We start from the raw sequence: 22,242 nt of genomic DNA, 5'->3' as shown, positions 1-22,242 counted from the left end.
ATAATAAATTTCAGGAGGATCTTGGCTGAAGGTTTCTGTGCCCCCTGAGCAGTGGCACCAGTGTTCTGTTCCTGTATGTCATTCCAGAGGGGCTGGAGAACATTACATCACTGGAATATAATAGCTGTCTATATCTGTTGATCTATATATTTTTTTTTTATTTATATATAATTTAGCACATACCACTGAAAGCCTCAGCTTGGGATTTGCACCAAAATGTGTCCTGTAGGGTGCTCTGATTTTTTTTCCTCGCTTTTACCAACTGGTGGTAAAAATGCAGTACATAAAATAGTTTTTAAGAGTGATGATTTTCATTTTTCCCCTGGTAATTAGAAAGACACTGTACATGTGTCCTTTGCCTAACACTGCTCTGACCTGTCCTTAGGTGACTCTGCAGTGTTTAAATGAAAGCTTTATTTCTTCTTTCTATAGCCACAGTTCTCTTGGCTTGCCCTAAGTGATCTTTTTTCTTTATTCCTCTAACAGCTATTGCATTGCTTTTCTAACATGTCTTGCAGCATTTGATAAATCCATCATCACTAGGTTCCTTTTTGTTTCTCTTTGTCCTTCATTCAAAGGATGAATAGGACTTTCTCAGGTACACAGGGCACTTTGAGATTTAACAACAATCCCATTCAAAGCCAGAGATCTTTGGACAGAATCCAGACAGCTCCTTCTTCTTTTTGTCTCTTTCCTTCCATGTCCATATACTTGCCAAAATAGAAGTCTTTAGAATAGGGTTTTGAGCACAGTCTGCTAAAAAGATCAAATTGCATCATTTAATACTGGTTGGATTTTTTCCACCAGTCGTGGTCTCTGCTGCTGCTAGTGCTAAAATAGCATATGGCTATGAAAAATTCAAAAGATTTTATATAATGGATTTTATTAAATTAGTTTTATAAATATTAGTCATCCTAATTTCCTGTCAGAATACCTGCTTGACTTTGCAGGGAGGTAGATGTTCTTATTTGAAAATATTAAGAGAATTCTTTAATACTGGATTCCAGGTCACCCTCAGAAAGGAGCAAGCCAATATTCTCATTTCCAGCTTGAATGCAGGCCAGCAGAAATATTTACAGTGTAGACATTTTCTGTTGTCCTGGCCTGAGTGTCATGGAATGTGCAGCCATGAAGAAATTTATTTCAATGCATTTGACTGACTTTTTTTATTTTCTTCACAATGAAGAAATGTTGACATAAAATCTTAGACGTAGATATTTCAAAGTTTGTGTCAGTATCTTGAAATAAATGTATTTATATCTCTGTGTTATCACTTTATACCTATATATTTTATATGTTCTTTTGTGTATGTATGTATATATACGTGAAAACATTTCAAAATTGCATTTTATAGGAGGAAAATGAGAAGAAGAGTCACCACAAGGACCACTCAGATAATGAATCCACATCTTCTGATAAGTAAGTGTGTTATGAACTCTGTTCATTCTGTAGTTGGTTCTGTGTGCTATTTTCCATCATTCCCTTTTCACATTTGCCTGATCCATTTGTTACATTTGCAGCTCTGGGAGGAGGAGAAGAGGACCTTTTAAAACAATCAAGTTTGGGACCAACATTGACCTGTCAGATGACAAGAAGTAAGTTGATTACAGTTTCTCCTGCTCACAGTGGGATTCTAGATGATGATAATCCTTCTGGAAATCCAGTGTGGTATTCTCAGACATCAGTCAGTCTGCTGATGAATTCCAGTTTCCACATGAAATGGTTACCTTTGCTCTTCAAACTGTTCTTACAAGTCCTTCTCATGCTAAAAAATATTTTCAAACTTCTCTTCCCAGGATTTTTCTTTGTCCAGAAATGAGTTGAAACATTCTTTCTAGTCCTCCTTCTAATTCATTCTCTTTGTTTCATTGTGAGGCTTTAAATTGTTTGGTTGCTACTTTATTACTTCTGAAAACACCCAAATTTTTAGTTTTTGTGTAAAAATTGTAAGATTAAAGGTTTTTTTTTTCTTTTTTGTCTGAAGTTTTGTTATTCATGGGTTTTTTCCTTTAATTCATACTGTCATATGTTTTCACCTTTACATAACTCTTGCTTCTTTATCCAGTAAATATGTAGGAAAGACCAGACCAATGCTTACCTGTGGGTAAGCCATGATACCTCTCAAGAGCCTCAAAACCAAAATTGAGTATTTTTTAAACTATTTATGTGGGTAGAGGAAGGTAGCTTAGAAAATATTGGAAATACTCTGAAGGCATGTTTTTATTATAATAAAAATTATTTGGTTCAATCTCTGGTTAATACTTACTTCTATCAAAGATCCAGCATGTCTAAGCTGTGCAGTACAAAAATTGTGATCTAGTTCAGTCATGAGAAAAGAAGAAAAGTTGATGTGTTTGGGGAGTAAGACACTTAAGATGATGACATCTTTTGTGGCATGGAAGGTCAATGTGTGCATCTGTGGATGTGATTAGAGGTTGCTACAGAATTTTAGATATTGAAGCCATTTTTCTATAAAGGAAATTCCATCTGTAGATGCAAACTAGTTGATAATAAACTGTTACTCTGAGCAAGCCATTGGGAGAGAGACTTCAAATGAGGTTAAGCAAAGCCAACCTGGGGCTCATAGGGACTTGGATTTTGGTACTTGAAGTAGTCCTTGAGAATCCTGGATGGATGCCAGATCTCCAGATCTTCTGATCTGTAGTTTCAGCTTTGGCTACAAAATTATCTTTCCCCTCAGCTAGCCTGTCAGATTTGTGATTGTGTTTGGAATTCTTTTAAAATTGAAAGAGTAACACAGATACCTGTGCTAACAATTTTTTGGAAATGTTTATGTTTCCCAGACTCTTCTAAGAGTTTCAGGGATTCACAGTTTGTCCATTTGCTATTTTGCTGCAGGTGGAAGTTGCAACTCCATGAACTGACAAAACTTCCTGCTTTTGTACGTGTGGTATCAGCAGGAAATCTTCTAAGCCATGTTGGTCATACCATCCTGGGCATGAACACAGTGCAGCTCTACATGAAGGTTCCAGGCAGCAGGACACCAGGTGAGTATAATCATCATAATCCCATTAAAAAATCAGGTTCTCCTTTGGGGTGTTGGATTTAAATGCACTGCAGATTTCCCATACTTACAGCATGCCTAAATGGGATAAATACACATATTCAATATTTTTATAGTTCTTACTTAACTGAACTCTGCATGCTCAAAGCACTTAGAGTGGAAATTTCTGGATTTCTGCAGTGCTAGGGAATTGTCCTGTTGACGTCCTGCATGCAACAGTGGGTTCTTTAAGGAGAGGACGTTGGGTTTATAAACATGGACAGTATTTTTATTTTACATACCTTGGAAGCTTCTAGAGGCTTCCCAAGAGGGTCTGGTGCAGTCCTATAAATCAGAAACTTCCACTTTTTTATATTTTTATTGTCTGAGAATAGGACTCAACCCTCCATGATGAATTGTGCTCTGCTGGGGACCTGGACTGGGACTTCAGGAATCTGGACTAAATTTCAGGGTCTTTTTTTTTTTTTCTGAAGTAGATCTGCAGAAAATTCCATTAGGGATTATGGCTCAGTTTTCCAGCTATCTAAAGAAGATAAAATACTGGGCATTTCTACATGAATTTTGAAATATCTTTCAGAAAGACTTTTGTACTCCTTGTCTGTTTAGTGCTTGAAGTCACAAAGTTTTGCACTGACCAGGACTGTCAGGAGATAGCATGAAACACAAAATCTGAGCTTTTGAAGTATTTGTTTCTACAGGAGGTAGGAACTGCTGAAATATTGGTCAGATCCCCAAGATTGGTAGTTCCAGTTTTGTTTTCCACAAACTAACAAAAGCAGAATTCTCATGTCACTGATAACTTAACTGTGTGAAGCACCTAAATAGTGTATGTAAGTGTCATATAAGATACATAAAAATACTTAAACTGTGGTGTAAGTTTTTTTAGAAATTGTGTCTTTGCATTTCCTGGCACTGTTTTGATAGCAAGGCCTTGCATAAAGTGTGTTTACTTTTGTCTTAAATTTCAGGTCATCAAGAAAATAACAACTTCTGCTCAGTAAATATAAATATTGGTCCAGGTGACTGTGAATGGTTTGTTGTCCCTGAAAGCTATTGGGGTGTCATGAATGACTTCTGTGAAAAGTAAGCTGGACATGAAGTTTTTCTCTTACTTTTATCAAAATTTTTGTGCCTGTCTCAGACCTGAGGGGGGAAGTTACTGAGGGTGTTCAAAGGGGATATTATGGGTTTTCCATGAAGTCAGAAAAGTCTTTTAAATGCAGGTCAAAATGCAAAATCTAGAGTTCATACAAAATACCACATTTGTACAATATACAGAAGCTTGGGTTGCCTTTGACAAAACAAAAGCAGAATTCTCTTGTCAGAAGCAAATAAAGAGTCACTGGTATTTTGGCATGTTTTCTTGTTGCATTTAGAGTGAAAGCCTAATTTGTTCAGACCCCAGGAGGTGCTGTGGCAGGCTTTGCTTAGACTTACATATATGTAACACCCTGGAAAAGCTGAGGTACCCTGAGCATTGGGGAACTACTCAGCCACCTCTAAGATTAGGATTTCTCTGCTGTGCCTTGTGTAGAGTGGTTTTTAAAACAAACAGAACAATACAAAAATAAAAACAATACCAACAATACTTGTTTGTACATGTATACACAAAAATAGAGGGAGCATCAGTTGTGTCCCCTAATCATGCCAGTACTCAAACAGGAGCCTCTGAGGTTGATTCTGTGGAAGATTTTTCTTACCCAGTTGAGTCTGGATTAAGCTTTTGACATCAGAACTTTTCCAGAGCTCTGTGAATTCATCTCAGTGTCTCTGTATTTTCTGCCTGCCTACTGACAGCTGTTCTTATTACATCCACCCTTAAAAAGATAATCTCAAAAATGTAATTTCCACTGATGGAATAGTGATGTCTCTGGAACAACAGGCCTTGTTACTTGCATGTCACTGTTCTTCTGAGGCTGACAGAGAAACTGAGAGCTTGGTAACCTCACAAAATGTCTACAGTGCCTCTCCAAAGGCACTTGGTTGTCTTTGAAAACTCTGCATTGCAAATAATCTCTCATGGTGCAGTATAAAAGCAGTGTAATAGTGAGATAAGGATGGGAGAGGAGTGTGGATTTTGGATAACCATAGGGGAAGACTTCATAGTTAGGAAATTCATATGGAGGCGTTTTTCCATGCTGCTCAGGAGGGTCAGCATTTCTTGGCTGAGAGCACAGACCCATGGACCACAGTTAAAATGTTGCTTGTTGTGTGGGCAAGCTGCACATTGGGCAGTGTGAGTACATGTTCAGAACAAAAAACATCCTTGGGAGCTGCTGTGGTCTGTCCAGGAGGCCAGGCAGTGATGGAAAAAGCAGCTTTGGCCACCAGTGCCACAGTGGATCTGAGCAAGGGTTAGTCTGCCTCAGCATCAATAAAACACTGGGAAACTTAAAGGAAAATAGAACCTAACTGGAAGCTGTAAACTGACTTCACATGGGCAGGTGGATGGGAAGGTGTTCTAATGTATTGCAGGCTGTGAAATGTGGAATTGTGGTCAGGAATTTTACAGATGACACTTTCCTTTTGGCTACTGTTTGTGGGTCACTGAACACATTCATGGTGATGCTCATTTTTCACAGGTAGTTTTATTGAAGTGTCTGTCACTAACATTCCACTGGGAAATGCTGAAGACTTTATCTTTGCTCTTGTTTCAGGAACAATATGAACTTCCTAATGGGATCTTGGTGGCCAAACTTGGAAGATTTGTATGAGGCCAATGTCCCAGTTTATAGATTTATTCAAAGACCAGGGGATTTGGTGTGGATAAATGCTGGCACTGTTCACTGGGTTCAGGCCATTGGCTGGTGCAACAACATTGCCTGGAACGTTGGCCCTCTCACAGGTATGTGTGAGCAGTGCCTCTGCTGAGCTCTGTGTAGGTAACATATTACTGCACATGGCACAGAACCTGCCAGTTCTTACTCATTTGCCATGCTTTGCTAGATGAAAAAAACCCCAATGTGTTGTATTTTTAAGATATGACGTGTTGAAGCTTTAAAGAATTCCATTGTGAGAGGAAGAGAAATCAGCAAGAATGCAGCCTTGGCACTCATGCTTTGAATGGGCTTGTAGAAGTAAAATATGTGTATTAATTTATGTACTGTCTTCTTAGGACATTCTTAACTTTTTCTCCCAGATTTGTTCTACCCAGCAAACTGCACTATGGATTTCATATAAATTAAAGGACTAGTGCTCTAATATTGGTGGGAGAGTGGGTACCTAATAACTCTTTGGTGAGAGCATCAGGAAATGCAAACAGCTGTAAAATATAATTCATAAGGAACATTAGGTTTCTCAGACCTACCACTCTAGAATTCTTCGGTTTTGATCCATGGTCTTGGAAGGATTTTTATCTGTGAGTGTGGAAGGAAATTCTGCTACTAAGGCAAGAGTCTGTCAAGTGTTTGAAGAAAATGTACTTCCAAAAAAACTTCTGTTTTCTTAAGTAGTTGAAAATATGTCTTTATATGGTACAATAAAGAGTGCATCTCTAGGATTGTGTGATTGACTGAGAGACCTCTCATGTTCAGTCACAGAAAATTTTGTAAAACATTTTTAAAAGGAGGGTGGCGTGAGTAGGCTGCTTAATGAAAAAGTCTGACTCACTTCATCTCTCAAGAAGAGATTATATACCACAGCAGTGTAGAATCATGATAAATTGTGAATAGACTTGAGATGCAGACATTTCAAACCTGGATTTTTTTAATCTGAAATATTTTAAAATTTACTAATTCACCATTTTTGAAATACCTGCTCCATGTTCCACAAAGAAATCAAACACTTGCCAGTAACTTGTCTGCACAGGTATTTGTTGCTGTTGTGGCATTGTGTGTTCTCTCAGCATCATAAATACACTTTTTAAGACATTTCAAAGAATAGAAATGCAGTTGGAATGAATGGCTCATTGTGAAGGAAGTTTAGCTGTTAGAGATATAAATTACTAATTTAAACAGAGTGGTCTGGGCTGATAATTGTTCCTCCCCTGAGTGATGGCTGTGTTGTGTGTGTTTGTGCAGCCTGTCAGTACAAGCTGGCAGTGGAACGGTACGAGTGGAATAAGCTGCAGAGCGTGAAGTCCATAGTGCCCATGGTTCACCTCTCGTGGAATATGGCTCGGAATATCAAGGTCTCAGATCCAAAGCTTTTCGAAATGATAAAGTAAGTTTTTGTTGATTTGAAGATTTACTGTGCCCTTTTCCTCTTCACACATAAACCAGTGGTTGATTTATAAATAGTTCTTTGCAAGGCTTTTCTGTTCCTGGGAACCAAACCAAAGTTACTTAAGATTCTGTTTTTCAAGCACAATATTTATATCCCTAATTTTATATCTATATAAAATACTATACATTAGTATATATGATAAAATATCTAAATACATAAAATTTATATATATAAATTATATATATATATTATGTATAAAATATATATTATATATAAATTGTATGTATTTATATATAAATTTAAATATCAATATATAAAATTATATATATATTATAAATTTATAAAATATATGAGAAATATATAAAAGTATAATATATATTTATATAATTTCAAACACAATCTTTATATCCCTAATATAATATTTTTATCCCTAATTTTATTATGTTTTATATGATGTTATTTTGGCATAGCTTTAGAATCATCTGTGTAACTTTTTTTAGTTAAATGTGCCATAGATTTTATTCAACAATTTAAAGCAAAATGGCTTTGATCACAGCAGCTGTTTAGTATATATCATCAGAAATAGGAAAATCAGGTCATCAACTCAAATATTTGAATTGGAATATATAGTCATTTTTACAGCAAAGTTAAATTCTGCATTTCTAGAACCTGTAGTTAGTGAACTCATGTTGTCATTTGGAGATCCAGTATAAATCTTTTAGATCTTTATCTCAAGTAGGAACTTGAGACCCTCCTTCCCTTTGCTCTTCTGAACAACGAATTGATTGATCTGTAAAATGATAATTGAGTTTAGTGACATTTCTCATATGCACATTCCAAAATGCAGGAATGTTCCAGGCTTCAAGCATCTGTAGTGATTTTCTTCAAAGGGTGCAATTTGAAGAAATGTAAATCACATTGCACCATACTGAGGTTGGGGACTGAATGAACATTTCTAACATCTAACATAGATTTGTCTTAAAGTGGGGGAATGAATTCCAAAGCATATTACTCATCATGAGAATCCTCTGGTAGCAGCACACTCTGCTTTGCCTGAGTCTCTACCAAGGCACTTTTGAGCCCTTCTTAGTCTTACCAACATACTGGATCAACAAGCATTGTATCCTTTTATTATTTGCCTTGAAATGGGTTTTAAAAAGTGGGTGAATTAATTTTTGAAAAAAAGGGGCAAAGAAAAAGAGTGTCTTTTTTTCCCCAATGGGATTTTGTTGGTGACATCTGAGTGCGACATCTTTTTACAGTAGAAATTTAATTTAGTCTTGAACATCTGTTGCAGAATGGTGGCATTGGGGAAATGTTAAATTTGTAAGAACTGAGAATGTTGGAAGTTGACAACAGGGAGGTTTGTACTAACTCTAAAGCTTGATTATAGGGTAGCATTTGTGTGTGAATACTTTTCTAAAATCTAGGAACCGATACTCAGGGTAAATAAAGTATTTGCTGAAGGCCTGGCAGTCCTGCCCCTTCAATTAAACAATTAGTGCTCATATTCCTAATGCCAGCTGTCATAAAATGGAGAAGAGAAATTGAGTTGTTAGAAATGAGAAACAGGGGAATATGCAGGAGAGTGTGGGAGGGAGAAAACCAAAAAATCCATTTAAAAATACCAAATCCACGAGCTTCACTTTTATCTTTATTTATATAAAATACATACAAAGCCCAACAGACATCTATTGTAAGGCTCAAAGCAGTTCTGGAATGTTCTTAAAAAATATGATTTTGGTATTTTGGCCACTTGTAATTTTGCATTTGCCATGGTTTTGGGTTTGAAAGGAGAAGAATGTGACTGAGCACAGCCTCCTTCTCCAAGAGAATTGCTTAAAAGGTTATGGAGAAACACAGAGGACAGAATGGTAATTTGCTGTTGTCTTGCAGGCTGACAGCAGCCCAGCTTTTTCTAGCAAGAGACTCTAACTTTAGTGTATATTACAAATAAACAGAGATGCTGAGGAGCAGATAGAAATTTTGGATGTCCATGTGCATTTGCTTTTTCCAGTCTACTGAAATAATTTCCAGTTTAGTTGGATTAAGCCTCCCCCATCCAGATTAGTTGTCAGCCAAAACTCAAGTTCCTGCTGTGGCTGCAGAGGGGAAAAAGAGGGGATGATTAGCACTGGTTTGTGAAGTCCAATAGCAGCAGCCTGAGATAACTTTTTGTTGTGGTCACTCCTGTAGCTCTGGAATAACAGTTCCTAGAAATCAGTATCAGCAAAGCCTGTGTCTGACCTTGGCTTTGTAAACACCCTGGAAATGTAGAAACCCTCATGAATTTCCTTAAGAGAGAGAAGCAGTTGCATAATTTTCCTGTGGGCTCCTTGTCTGCAGGAAAAACCATCTGGGATCATGGCTGTTGTCCACAGCACCTGGATTTTCTGTGTACAAAAAGTGACATTTGTGAGTTATGTGTATGGTAGTCTATGCATATGTATAAAATGCTGGAAAAAATAGACATTTTTGATGGAGCTGGTTGAATTTCATCTTGGATAGCTGGCTTCATTGTCATCAGGAAATAAAAATAAGTGACATAGCTGTCATCTTTTTGCTGAGCACAAGTCTGTCAAAAATTGCATGTCAAAGATACATAAAGTGTTAAGGGAGCTTTTGACTTTTATCTCTGGGACTTCTTAGGTATCAGCATATTACAAAAGATTAACTCTTGGAAAATGATAAAAATCCGCTTTTAATTCAGTTTGAAAGATAAATACAAATATGTCTTAGTGGGCTGTGTGAAAGTAACCACTGCAGAGTCAATAAACTAAAGTTTGAGCATAGATATAAGTATTGGGAACCAGGTTAGTGATGGAAAGAAATGGAGTAGCAGAAGAGGAAAAGTAGTAGAAGGAAACTTTGCTTTTGGAAGATATCTGATGCCTCGTTATATTTTTAGTTAATGTGCAGCTCAGTGCTGTCTTTCAGGATAAAAGTCAAAGAGCAAAACCTGAAACTTTCTCATGAGATATTTTTAAAGATTTGGTTTTAACAGTAGAAGCGTGAGCAGGAACACAGCAGAACAAATTATTTAAAACTTGGCTGAGGGAGGACAGCCCTCACAAAAAGAAAAATTAACTGCAAACCTCTTAGATGGGAGCCAGAAGGACTTTTACAAATGCCTTTGAGGAAGAGAAGAATTTTAGAGGTAGAATGAGCATAGTAATAAAAGCTTAAAAAATTAATTCCAAAGTAACTGAAATACTAAGTTCTAATACAGAAATAGTTTCAGAAATGTAAAAGAACATGACATGAGAGAAATAATTTTGCACAAAATCATGAAGTTAGGTAAAATACTTTTAAGTGTCAGGGAAGATGTATTACTGGAAGGTACAGAGAGATCAGTTCTGCATTGCCATTAGGATGGTCTCCACACTTTTGAGAAGTTTTACTGAATATCTAAGTATTCAAATGGCTTTATCACTGCCCTTCTAGAATAAATCAGGATTATGTCCCTTTTTAATTCTCTTCTGTTGAATATTTGAATTTGACTGGACATGATTTACTCTTATATTTATGCCATACCTGCAAAGAATTTGAGAGGGGGAATGGTCTAGATTTTCTTCAATTGAATTCTCACTGTACCAGAGTAAAAACTGGCCTGCAATAATAAAAGCTGACCCCACTGAACTTGCACACTGTCACTTTGCTAGGAACTTTTTTGGCTTTCTTAAGGCTTCCCAATCAGGAAATTGTGCTGCATATTCACAGTGATAGTTTGTATGCTTTCTCTCATATTTAAATGCATGAAATAGTTAGCATTTACATTTTCAAGTTTCATTACTACGACCTGAATTTTATCCAAGGAGGGGGAGTTCACCTTCAAGCTATTGTTTTCTGCTTTGTTTGTGAATTTGGCAAGCACTGCAGCACTGTTGTAAGAGAGTTCATTCTGGGCAGGTATTTTTCACAACTGTAGCAATAGAAACCACTTTGAACATAATAATACTTTGAAAAGTCTTTGGAAGTCAGGAGTGGAGAACAATGGTGGCCTGTGTGCAGGTGTGCTTGCATTGCTCTTTGGGATGCCCAGAGACTTTTCCAAGTAACAGTAGAAAAGAAGAATGGTAGCTTTTAAGTTTATTTTAAATAATCAGGCTGTGTTGCATAAATGAATGCTTTTCCAAAATTATTGAGCTTGTCAGGAGCACAATAACCCAACACTTGAATGAATTAATACTTCATCTATCACCTGTGGTTGGCCTTAACATCATAACTCACATTCGCATCAAACTTCAAAAGTGTTGAAGGAGTTACAGCTTAATGAGCTGCATAATTTTCTTGGAATTGGGTACATGAAAATGAGATGTTTAACAGAGAAACACATTTTCAGTTTTGTGTTACCCTTTCAGTGAGGGTGTTAGTGAAGCCATAGTGAAGCCACTGTTTTTAGTGAAGATGAACAGTGTGAGTGTAAAACAAGAGGAGAGTATTTCAAAATCCTGGAATTCTATTAACTACTTGGAAACACATGAAAGAAATAAGGTTTTTAAAAATAGAGAATGTATGTATTACATGTTTCAGGCTCTATTGGGAGAAGGTTCAAGTTGAAGACACTGTTAGAACTCGTGAGCACTTCATTTTCTGTCCAGTGTTTGTTTTTACCCTTAATTTTTTTCAATCGTCCTTCTGCTTCTAATGAGCATGTAACATAACCACCCTGTGGAGGAGAAAATTGAAGGCTGCAAAGGCTGCAGCTCAAATAAATAGGGTAGCTGAGATCTAAAATTATTGTAGATAACATTGTAATTTAGAAATTTGGCAACCTATTTTGCCAGCTTTTTTTGAAGAACACACATAGCTCATAAAATGCTGGAAAGCAAGTTACATTTTCTTGTAAGGACAAGAACTGTATAAATTGTGACATAAAATAATTTAGGTATTTTTTACCTTTACAGGAGGTATGACAGGAAATTGTGGGTTTTAATTTGACATTTGAACAGTTATTCTCTTCATTCATAAAATAAATGCTAGAATTGGTTTTTGTGTTGATTTTTTTTTCCTAGTACCAACCTGTCCTTTTTCCTTTTTCATGGGAGAAGATACATGTTCATAGATTCTATTCCCACTGTGTGTAAAATGATACCCGGGGTTTTAGAAAACTTGGGATAATAAAGTTGTAATAGTGCAGAGAAAGTAACAGGAGTTTTAGGATGTTAGAAGAGTCCTTTGGATCAGACTATAGTCACACAAAATGTAAACAGCTATGCTGAACTTGGCAGTTCAACATTACTTTTTGCTGAAAAAGTTATGGTTCAAAATAAAATACATGGATTGCTTTTGAAAACACATTGTTCTGTTGGGCTTAAAAGAGCATTGATGTATTTCAGTCAAAAATGAAAGGTACAGCCTGTTTGCAGTACCTGAAAGAGGTCCAGAAGCACAAGGTCTGACTTTTCCCCCAGCCATGAGTCCAGTGATTCTTTCTAGGCAGCTGAAATCCCAGAGGAGGAGCAAGCTCCAAGTGCATGGAATTGGAAGAAGTTGAAGCTTTCTTGAGTTTTGCTGTCCAGTTGAATGTTGAACTGAGCACACAACTGCTTTTGCTTGCAGGTACTGCCTGTTAAGAACTCTCAAACAGTGTCAGACACTGAGGGAAGCTCTGATTGCTGCAGGAAAGGAGATTGTCTGGCATGGACGAGCAAAGGATGAGCCAGCTCATTACTGTAGCATTTGTGAGGTCAGTGAAAATATGTTGGGTCATCTACTCTTGTAATATTTATTTAAATTTTGCTCTGTCTTTTGTTGTTAATGATATTTAAAGTTTGCTTCTAAGCTGCAACATCTGCTCTGTGCTGTAAGCACATCTGTGTGATGCAGTGGTGCCTTCCAGGAGCTCATCCAGATGTTTTTCTAGACATGGGCTGTATTTTGCTGAAAGCTCTCCCACAGCACTTCGACAACATTGTTTTTCACTGGGTCGATTTTCAATTTTCACTTATTATAAAATGTTGTTATCCCTTCCTGCATAAAATTTGATCTGCTGAGCTTCATTTTAAAGGTATATTCAAATTTCATATTCATTTGTGTTGGTCTTTCTTTCAGAAGTCACCAACACACCCAGAAGAGAGAGAACTTAAGTCCTTTTTTTCTGTAGGACATACATTTTGCTGAATTTTTTAATTCTACTTACTGTTAATAGTCGCTTCAAAGTATTAGATAATAATTTTCATTAAGTTTTAAAGAAAATAACATTTTCCTACCCTCTGAAAATCAGTTCTAGTTATCCTCTGACAGAGCCTCTTGGGCAGGATGAGTGTGTGGCTCAGTAGTAAGGAAACAACAAACTTCTTTAGCAGACAGTAAAAAGGAAAAATAAGTATAATTTTTTGAAATCCTCACCTTACTATTCAGCAAATTAATCCTGCTTTGTCAATATTGACCCAAAGCTTTCCCATGGTGCTCTTCATGCAGACACCCTAAGTGTAATATTAGCAGTGTTACACTGCTTCACTTCTCTGCCCAAACCTTAGGAGAATAGATTTTCCCTGAACAAATCTAATTTTTCTCTTTGCATGCACAGGGTAAGCTTGTAAATCTTGAAGAAAGCACTGTTTTCATGGTTTTAACTTTTTAAAAAATGAAATTGTAATGCTTGGCTTTCTGTTTCCTGTCTAATAGGTGGAAGTCTTTGATCTGCTTTTTGTCACTAGTGAGAGCAACTCTCGGAAGACCTATGTTGTACATTGCCAAGACTGTGCACGAAAGATAAGCACGAACCTGGAAAACTTTGTGGTGCTAGAACAGTACAAAATGGAGGACTTGATGCAAGTCTATGATCAATTTACATTAGTAAGTCAAATTAATAAGTGGGTGCATAAATACATTATTTGTAAAGCAGTTGTAGACTGTCTTGGTGCTCCCCTGTACGAGTACCACGGACTTTCTGATTCAAATGGAGGTTTGGGTTGTGTGTGATATTTGCAGAACAAAACCTGAAGAGTCAGAATTGTGTTGAATACTACAGTAACTTACTGCAGAACATAACCACTGAGTTTTCAGGAAAAGTATGATGTTACAATTCATAAAGTTGTGGCTTTAAAAATCCAATAGAGATCACCTGAAGACCATAACTGGATCAGATGGAGATGGGAAGAATCAGGACAGTGAAGCTTGGAGAAACTAGCACCAGGTTCAAGAGCATCTCTAATACATTGGTTGTGGTATGAAGTCAGTATAGCAGCAGAGCATCCTATGCACTCAGACCCCTCCTTCCCCTTCCCCACCCATCCCCTCCCAAATCAGCACTGTCCTTCTGCTTAGCAAGTGGATGCTCTCAAACAGTTCTGTCTCTTGGCTTGGGGCCTCCTTTGCATTTCAATTTAAAGCAAAAAGCCTCTTTGCCATTATAGCTCTGTGCTATATATGGCAGCCTCCTGCTTTGAACTGCATCAGCACAACTGTCCTAACATTTCACCCAGGTTTCATTGTTCCAGGCAAAGATGGCCTTTTTTGTAACCACAATGAAAGTGATGCTGGATGTATTGATAAGCCTTGGCTTTCTGTCAGAGGAGACAAGCATTGGACTAAGTGTTATGGGAATTTCATGTTGGGTTTAATATGACAGCCCAGTAAGGGCTGTGCCTTTTGATTCATTTTCAGGTGCTGCAGAAATGTGTGTTTAGTTATTTCATGTGTTGGTAGCATGCCAAGTTGTGACTTTCTGAGTTAAGGCCTCAAGGTTCATCAGTAGAGGCTGCCCAAAGTGTGGGACCATGTCCTCTGAATTTAATTCTCCTCATTAGTCCCACAGAGCCTGGGTTGGTTAAACTTCAGTTCATGCTTCTAGAAGGTCACTGTCATTATAGTCTGTGAAATGCTGCAATTTCAAGTGATGATCTGTTATAGAAAATCATATAAATAAACACCTGTTCTCAGATGCTTCATCCAGTTGAGTGGAAATGGGCAAGAATGTTTCTGTATGGAGATGAGAGGGAGGGAGGGGTATTTTGTTGTCTGTGCTTATACACTATATAGGTAACAGTGATGATTCTGTCCCTAGAACAAGGGTTCTCAACCTGTGAGTAGCTCCTTCCCCCACCAAAACCTAAGGCTAAGGACATTGATAATTGTTCTTGTATGAAGTTGCTGTGCCATTCATTTCTTTCAAAGGGGATACACACTCAATTGGGAAGAGTCATAGCCCAGAAGTGACATCTGTCAGATGTAGGAGGAGAGTTAAGGTTTGTTGTAAATCACAGGATGAAGATAATCTCAGCTGGCAAAGGTAAATTAGGCCAGAGAGAGACTGGGGTAAAGCACCAGGAGTAAATGAGCCATGTTAGAGTTCCATAGCGGGGTACTCTAATATGATCTAAAGTGTCTTTAGTGACTGTGAGGAGCTTTTTGAAGGGATTGCACAGATGAGCAGGAAAAGAGGAGGAAATGCCATCCAGAGACTCAGTACTCTGAAGGAATGCCACAAAGTGCAGAACTGGGAAGCAGTTAGGTGATTTTCTGGGCCTCCTGGCAGGTGGCAGGAACAAGACTCCTCATTTCATTCTTGATGCACTTTGTCCCCATGTCAGAGAATCTGAGACCCCTTCCACAGATAGATACCTTAACCTTAGAAGGGTATTTGACTGCTCAGGTAGAGGGGAGGAGGGAAAATGAAGCCCACAGAGAGCCACAAATGGACCAACTCCCCATTGGTAAACAGGTTGAGAATCCCTGTTTTAGTTTGTATAAAGATATATCAGTACTGAGGCCACATGGAGCCCTTTGCTGCCACAGTGGGACTTGGGGCTGCTCACATCATATTAACACAGACATCCCACAGAATACTCCAGTCTGCAGTACAGGCAAAATCCTAATGCAGAGTGTTCATAAAATACATGTTGTATTTGAGTAAGGTGGAAAAAAAATGCCACTGTTCTCTCTAAAGTGTCCTGAAGTGTAAAATGAATAGTGTGTGTGACTTTTAAACTCTCATGGTTACAGTTTGTGCAGGTCTTAGTTAAACACAGAGTTTTGCACCCTTGTAGAAAAGGTAATTTAATGTTTTCTCTTTCAGGCTCCTCCATTGCCATCCTCCTCATCTTGACATTTTTTCATGGACATTAAATGAAAACTTTTCTGATATTCAGGAAGTGACCCAGTTCTGCACCACTGATTTTTGTAGCTATCCCGTAAGGCTGCTGGCTGAAAGCTGTGTCTATGCAACCTTCCAAGTGCGGAGTGTCAACCAACTGGACAGGAGAGAGCACTGCCTCCTACTCCAGAACTCAAAACAAATAAAGCTCATCCAGCTGTACTTCAAAAAAATAATTCCATGTTTTGTATATATCTGACAAAACTGGCAACATTATACAGACTACTGACTTGAAGACCACCTCTTTTGTATTTCTCTGTTTCTGGGCTGATGAGTTGGTTTCATCCATTTTTCCCCCTTCAGAATTTCCCTTGGAAAAAGTACTAGCTTAGCTGGTCATTTCTTTGTAAGGTAGTTAGAAATTTTAAGTCTTTCTTTGGGCAACTTTTTTTTTCTTTTTTTTTTTTTTTTAATGTGAAGAGTTAGGTGATATAAATTTTTTACTGCTTTTATGTTTTTCTGTCTTGTTTTGAAACCATGACGGTTACACTTTTGGTTCCTAAATAAAATTTAAAACAATTAACAGCCAAGTCACAAAGATAAATGGGTTGCACATAGACTAAGGAATAAACTTCAGATTTGTGATTTTTGTTTCTAATCTTGATGTAAATTTACACTATTTATAAATACATATTTATTGCTTGAAAATATTTGTGAATGGAATGCTGTTATTTTTTCCAGATTACCTGCCATTGAAATTTTAAGGAGTTCTGTAATTTCAAACACTACTCCTATTACATTTTCTATATGTAAATAAAACTGCTTAGCATTGTACAGAAACTTTTATTAAAATTGTTTAATGTTTAAAGTTTTTCTATTGTTTGAGTTTTAAAAAGATTTTATGTACAGTGCCCAGTTTTTGTTCTTTTTTGAATCTGATTATATATATTTTATATATACTCTTGTGCTTGTGTATATATATAATATATATAGAAACTCGAATATAAATATGTGTATAAAGATTTAGAGACTAAATTTTTCTCGTTTTAAGTTTTACATCTATGGTAGATTTGAGGTGTCTACTGTAAAGTATTGCTTACAAAAGTATGATTATTTTTAAAGAAATATATGGTATGTATCCTCAAGACATAGAATGACCTTCAGACTGGTTTATTGTTAAATTGCACTTTTTGCAATAACAGACCAATAAATAGTTGCTGCCAAAATGTAGTAGTAGAAAATAAGTAATGGCTAAATTTTAAAGCTCTTCAAGAAAATACCAACTTTGACAGGAAGTTTGGCACTAGTTTTAGAGGAGGAATGAAGAAGATTGAGCTTTGGTGGGGATGTTCTCTAGATTTCAACCAAATTGCAACTTATATATTACAATATGTTCTATTAACAATTTTAAAAGTTAAGACTGAATCATCTTGGCGTCATTGCTGACCCCAAAAAAAGGACGTTGTTTTGTGGTATTCTATTGTATTTTCACATATTTTGTAATACGAATTCACTGGTAAATTTTTGAAGCACTAGGTTTATTTAGGACAAGTTTATAATATATCATTGTAACAGTTTGCAGTTTTAATGATGGTATTTATTTTAAGTTGCTCCTTTCTCATTAGCTTCTTGAAAATGCATTAAATCTAAATTTCAAAATTGATAGCTTCCTTATCGATCAGAGTTGACTGATGCAGAAGGTTCTGCATCAAACACTTTCTCATAATTTCTCATTAGTGGGGTATGTTAGTGGTTGCATTGTTAAATTTTTTGTAATCAATGTGAAGTGTTCCAGGCACAGAGCATGCAGATAGTTCCTTTTTTTGAACAAGAAGAATCGCCTCTTATGTTGTAGCTTCAAACTGAAGGGTGTTTTAATGAAGAATCAGCACAGTTTATCTAATGCTGTTACAACAGTTTAACCACAGGTAGAGCTGACTTTCTTGCTAGTTCTCACTAGTTGGACAAAAGGGTGTAGAGATTAAAGAAAAGCATAATGAAATGTTCTTGCCAGCAAAATTATCAACTAGCAGTTAGGAAGCCAGTATTTGCAGTTCTGTAAAGGTGTAAGTCTCAGCTCTTGATAACAAACTCTACAAATCATAATTTTTTTTTACTTATGTATTTTATGCAGTCATAAATATTGTAATCTTGACAAACCATGCTGCAACTGAAAAGCTACTCCTTTAAAGTAGTCTTAAACCCAAATAAAAGCAAGATACACTTACCTCAACTGATGGTAAACAGAAGGTCCTCATTTCTCAGTGCTATAAAAGAACATTGCTAATTAGGGAAAGAGCTACTGTGTGCTAATCAGAAGGGCTTTCCTCCCCTTTGGAAAAGAGGATATGGCATTACCAAGGAAGAATATTCATATTTTGCCAATGAGCAAGTAGACCAAATCAGTAGAGCATCAGGCAGCATTCCTCGTGCTGTGGGAAGGGTTGTCATGAATTGGAATTGCTGCAGGGCTTTAATATTTTGCAGTTTCCACACTTAATCCCACTCTGCTCCCAAGCAATGGACAGTTTGGATTGATAAGCTGCTATGATTTAGAATGCTTTTGTTTCACCTTATTAAAAAAGCACAAGTTAATATTTCGTCAGTCGTACTTCTTAAGAAGCACTTTCTGCTGCTTCAGTTACAAAGCACACGATGCCAAGTGAGGCATTTGTAATCTCTGGGTGTCTCCAAGCATCAGGAGTTGGGCAGGGTGGGGGAGGCTGGAGTCTGGAGCTGAACTTTCCAAGGAATTTTGGTCTTGGGGCTCTTGAGCTCCACAGCTGAGCCCTACTGCAAGTGATTCTGACCTGCTTGGAGCTACTACCTGTATTAGCAGGCAGGTTTAAGATGGAGATGGCCAAAGATGTGGCAGATTTGTTGCAAGAATTTTCATAAAGTTACAGGCTGAGAGAAGAATTATACTGTTAGATGGATAAAACCAGAGATAAAAATAGTTGTTTAAAAAAATACCACAAAGTTGAATTACAGAAAAGAAGGAATCAGAAAGTAAGAGCAACATTTGCTGCTGAGCTATGGGTCTTAGAACTGCCCTTGAGGAGCTTGACAAAAAGGGATCCTTAAATGAGGAAATAAATAGTTGTGTTTGTGAGCTTAATTAAGTCCTTCCCTAAATATATTCAACAGCATTTGATTTTAAAGCTTTCCTCTGGATACACAACTTGGGAGCAGTTTATCTTTGCTTTTTTGGAGAAGTCCTACCAGTGGTTAGTCTAGCAGTAATTATGTTGGTATCTATATATAAAATATTTAGATAAAAGTCACTAGAAAGTGAAAAGTATCTATTGACAGGAAATCCCAAAGTTTCCTGAATTTGTGTGGCAGAGGACTTGTGGATCCTAAAGACAAAGTACCCTGAATCTGTGCCTTGCCATGTGGAAGAAGGACTTTCCAGTAGCATTAAAGTGATGATGCTTTGCTTAAATGAGCTGATTCTTGGGTGGGCAAGGCTTGGGGATTTCACAGCTGGTGGTTCCCTGGCCACAAATACATTTATTGGTTAATAAAGAGAAGGAAGATCCAGGGGTTCAGCCAGGACCACGGGGAAGAGGGTACTCATCCTTGGTTGCTGCCCTGATCCTGGGAAGGTTTCAAACGTGGTACTTAGTTCAGGGCTTAGGAGGGAGGAGGGTGTTTAAACCTGAGCTTAGCTAGGTCAGAACCATTTTGTGTGGAACTAGAGCAGAGCCATGATGGGAGCAGCAGATGAGTGTGGCAGGAAAGATTCATGTAAGATGGACTTGTCCAAGGGAAGGCCAGGAACTGTTGGAGCAGGTTCAGAGAAGGGCCATGAATTTGACAAGGAGGACTGGAGCACATTTCCTATGGAGACAGGCTGGGAATTGGGGCTGTTCATCCTGGAGAAGAGAAGGTTGTGTGAGGAGCTCAGAGCACCTTCCAGTGTGAAGGGGCTACAGAGAAGCTGGAGAGGAACTTTTCTGCCAGAAACTGCAGTGACGGGAAACGGGGCAATGGTTACAAATGGAAAAAGAGGAAATTTAACTCAGATATTAGGGAGAACAGGCACAGGCTGCCCAGGGAAGCTCTGAATGCCCCATCCCTGGCAGTATTCAAAGCCAGGTTGGATAAAATCCTTGAGGAACCTGGTCTGGTGGGAGGTGTCCCTGCCCATGTCTGGGTGTGGGACTAGATGAGCTCTAAAGTCATGATTGAGTCTAAATTTGATTCTGTGATCTTCCATGGCTGCTTTAGCCAGTGTGGGAGCAGGCAGAGGAATCCCTCCGGCTGAGAGCGAAGGGAGACAGGGCTGGTGAGTGTGAGGATTTACTCAGGGACAGGCCAAAGCCAAGCAGTGCTGCTGTTCCCATTGTGCTGGGGCTGAGTGGCGGAAGGAGGGGTGCAAAATTCAAGCACAGAATGAAGCTGAAGCTCAGCCCCAGGTGAGCTCAGTGCAGGGCCTGTGGAGGAGGGCACAGGGTGCCAGGGATGAGGCAGCAATGCAGGGGGAGGGCACAGGGCAGCCTCATTGCGGGAAAACAAAGGCATTCCTCCAAAAGAGGGGAGAGCAGGGCATCTGGGGGAGGTGGAACATAACATTTCCTTGTTGGTGCTGGAAACTCCATGCAAAGCTGAAAATGGAGGAGAGGGAGGGAGAGCAGCTGCTAGTCAGAGCCCCTGTGGAGACAGGGACATGGGGAGAGGGTCAGCTGTGTCAGGACAGGGGCACAGGGACCATCCTGAGCCCCACAGGAGCTGTCCCCTGTCACCACAGCTGGGAAGAGCTGTCCTGTGCCCAGGAGGAGCAGTGCTGGCCTCTCCCATTGCAGTGGGACAAAGGGAGCAGGGATGAGTTGTATAGGTGAGGGGTGAGGTGCCCTTATCCATATTTATTTGGGGAAGCCATAAAAGCACTGAAGGGTTGGAAGATGGGCAGAGGCTCCTCACTGTGGCAGCAGCAGGGAGGGCTCAGCTCCCAGCCTCCCTAGGGCAGCAGTGTCAGTGTTTTACTGCAGTTCCTGCTGCCAGGACCTCCTTAAAGGGTTAAAATGCAAGTGCTGCTGGCCCTGCCTGGGGAACAGTGGGGCTGTGGGCGTGCACAGCAGTTGGGGCACATGAAAATGGATTTATTATTGGAGCCCTCTGCCACCCTCCTGTCCTGCCCCCGAGCTCCTGACAGGCACTGGTTCCTCTCACACAAGAGCACACTCTGCTTTCTATTAGGATGGAGCACTGCTCTCAAATGACATCCCACCTTTTATTTTTTTTCCTCATAGAAGGTATTTTCAAGCTGTAGGACAGAGCAATTTAAAGGTAACAAAATCCCAGGCAAGGGTTAATGGGCGGGCTAATGGTTAAACAAATGGGCTAAAAGCACTGACTCCTTTAATGCACTGAGCTGGAAGATTCTTGGAGGAGTCACACCCAAACAGCTCAGCCATTGCCAGAGTCCATGGGAGCACTGAAACGTGGCAGGAGAGAGCTGCCTCCAAGTACATTCAAAAACTTAAAATCACTGAAAGAGTCAGGAAGGGACACCACAAGAGAAGACTGAGAGAAGAAGCAGCCTAAGATGTGTGCAGTGTCATGGCTGGGATGTCATTTAGTTCAGCCTTGGGGGCACAGCGAAAATGAACAGGCATAAAGGATATTTTCACCCCTTTCCTCCTCTGTTTTTTTCATCACCAAATCAGTGGGAAACTGAGGGAAGCCCTTTGAGGAAAGAGGCCTTTTTCTTGTGGCAGTGGTCAGTCAGCTGTGGCTGTCAATACCATATGCTGAGTGCAACATGCAGCTCATGTCCTGGATGCTGCTGGAGCTTTAATCTGTTCAATTTTAACATAAAATTTAGGGGTTTGGGGTGGTTTTGCTCCCCCGGAACATCACTGCCACTGGGCTGTCCCACAGGCTGACCTTCACAGCAGTAACTTGAAGGATTTTTGTGGCATCTGAGAAGGCTGAGAGGTGGGCAGTGGGTGGAAACAGGGTTTGGTCGCCTGCTTGCAAGCAAGGTGCAAACATTACCTATTTATGA

The 22,242-nt window shown here is 38.8% G+C and overlaps 1 protein-coding gene across 9 annotated transcripts in view; it reads left to right on the top strand.

Annotated features, from left to right (window-relative positions):
- KDM6A (lysine demethylase 6A) overlaps positions 1-17,890 on the top strand; it is a 152,120-nt gene extending 134,230 nt beyond the window's left edge. For 4 of the 9 annotated variants that reach the window (XM_063181710.1, XM_063181718.1, XM_063181695.1 and 1 more), the window contains 10 exons: positions 1,355-1,419; positions 1,521-1,595; positions 2,860-3,008; positions 3,994-4,108; positions 5,683-5,870; positions 7,045-7,186; positions 12,752-12,878; positions 13,820-13,990; positions 14,252-14,330; positions 16,212-17,890. In XM_063181710.1, coding sequence (XP_063037780.1) covers positions 1,355-1,419; positions 1,521-1,595; positions 2,860-3,008; positions 3,994-4,108; positions 5,683-5,870; positions 7,045-7,186; positions 12,752-12,878; positions 13,820-13,990; positions 14,252-14,308 — 1,089 coding nt within the window. In that variant the 3' untranslated portion in view covers positions 14,309-14,330; positions 16,212-17,890. The other 5 variants (XM_063181721.1, XM_063181726.1, XM_063181703.1 and 2 more) reach the window with 2 other exon arrangements.
- The last annotated feature ends 4,352 nt before the right edge of the window (positions 17,891-22,242 follow it).

Source organism: Melospiza melodia, chromosome 2 (genome assembly GCF_035770615.1).
Source record: "Melospiza melodia melodia isolate bMelMel2 chromosome 2, bMelMel2.pri, whole genome shotgun sequence".
Taxonomy (NCBI): Eukaryota; Metazoa; Chordata; class Aves; order Passeriformes; family Passerellidae; genus Melospiza; species Melospiza melodia.
Note: the sequence above shows the minus strand (reverse complement) of the source record. Positions and strands in the feature narration are given on the sequence as shown.